Source organism: Mesitornis unicolor, unplaced genomic scaffold (genome assembly GCF_000695765.1).
Source record: "Mesitornis unicolor isolate BGI_N332 unplaced genomic scaffold, ASM69576v1 scaffold2894, whole genome shotgun sequence".
Classification (NCBI taxonomy): Eukaryota; Metazoa; Chordata; class Aves; order Mesitornithiformes; family Mesitornithidae; genus Mesitornis; species Mesitornis unicolor.
The window spans coordinates 15726-16005 of record NW_010181854.1 but is presented as its reverse complement, the minus strand read 5'-3'; the positions used below and the strand labels follow the sequence as shown (position 1 = coordinate 16005).

The window sequence follows — 280 nt, the reverse complement described above, 5'->3', positions numbered from 1 at the left end:
CTCCATCCCCATGTGCCAGTGACCCCTCTCTCTGTCTCTATCCCAGGTCTACCTGCACAGCATCGGCATCACCCACCGCGACCTGAAGCCGGAGAACCTGCTGCTGGACGAGCGAGGTTGGGAGCGCATCCCTATCTGCCGCTTAATCTGAATTTTTAATTCTATTTGCATTTTTAATTGGATTTTTTAACTTGCATTCGGGCCCAGACAACCTGAAAATCTCCGATTTCGGCCTGGCCACCGTCTTCCGGCACAACGGGCGGGAGCGGCGGCTGAACAA

General features: G+C 54.3%; 1 protein-coding gene across 1 annotated transcript in view; it reads left to right on the top strand.

The window, feature by feature from the left end:
• Positions 1–46: 46 nt before the first annotated feature.
• The window catches only part of LOC104539884 (serine/threonine-protein kinase Chk1-like), a gene marked incomplete at its 5' end in the record, with an annotated part of 4471 nt that continues 4237 nt past the window's right edge, over positions 47–280 (top strand). Inside the window, 2 exon segments of the mRNA XM_010183544.1 lie at positions 47–116; positions 208–279. Of these exon segments, the coding sequence (XP_010181846.1) occupies positions 47–116; positions 208–279 (142 nt within the window).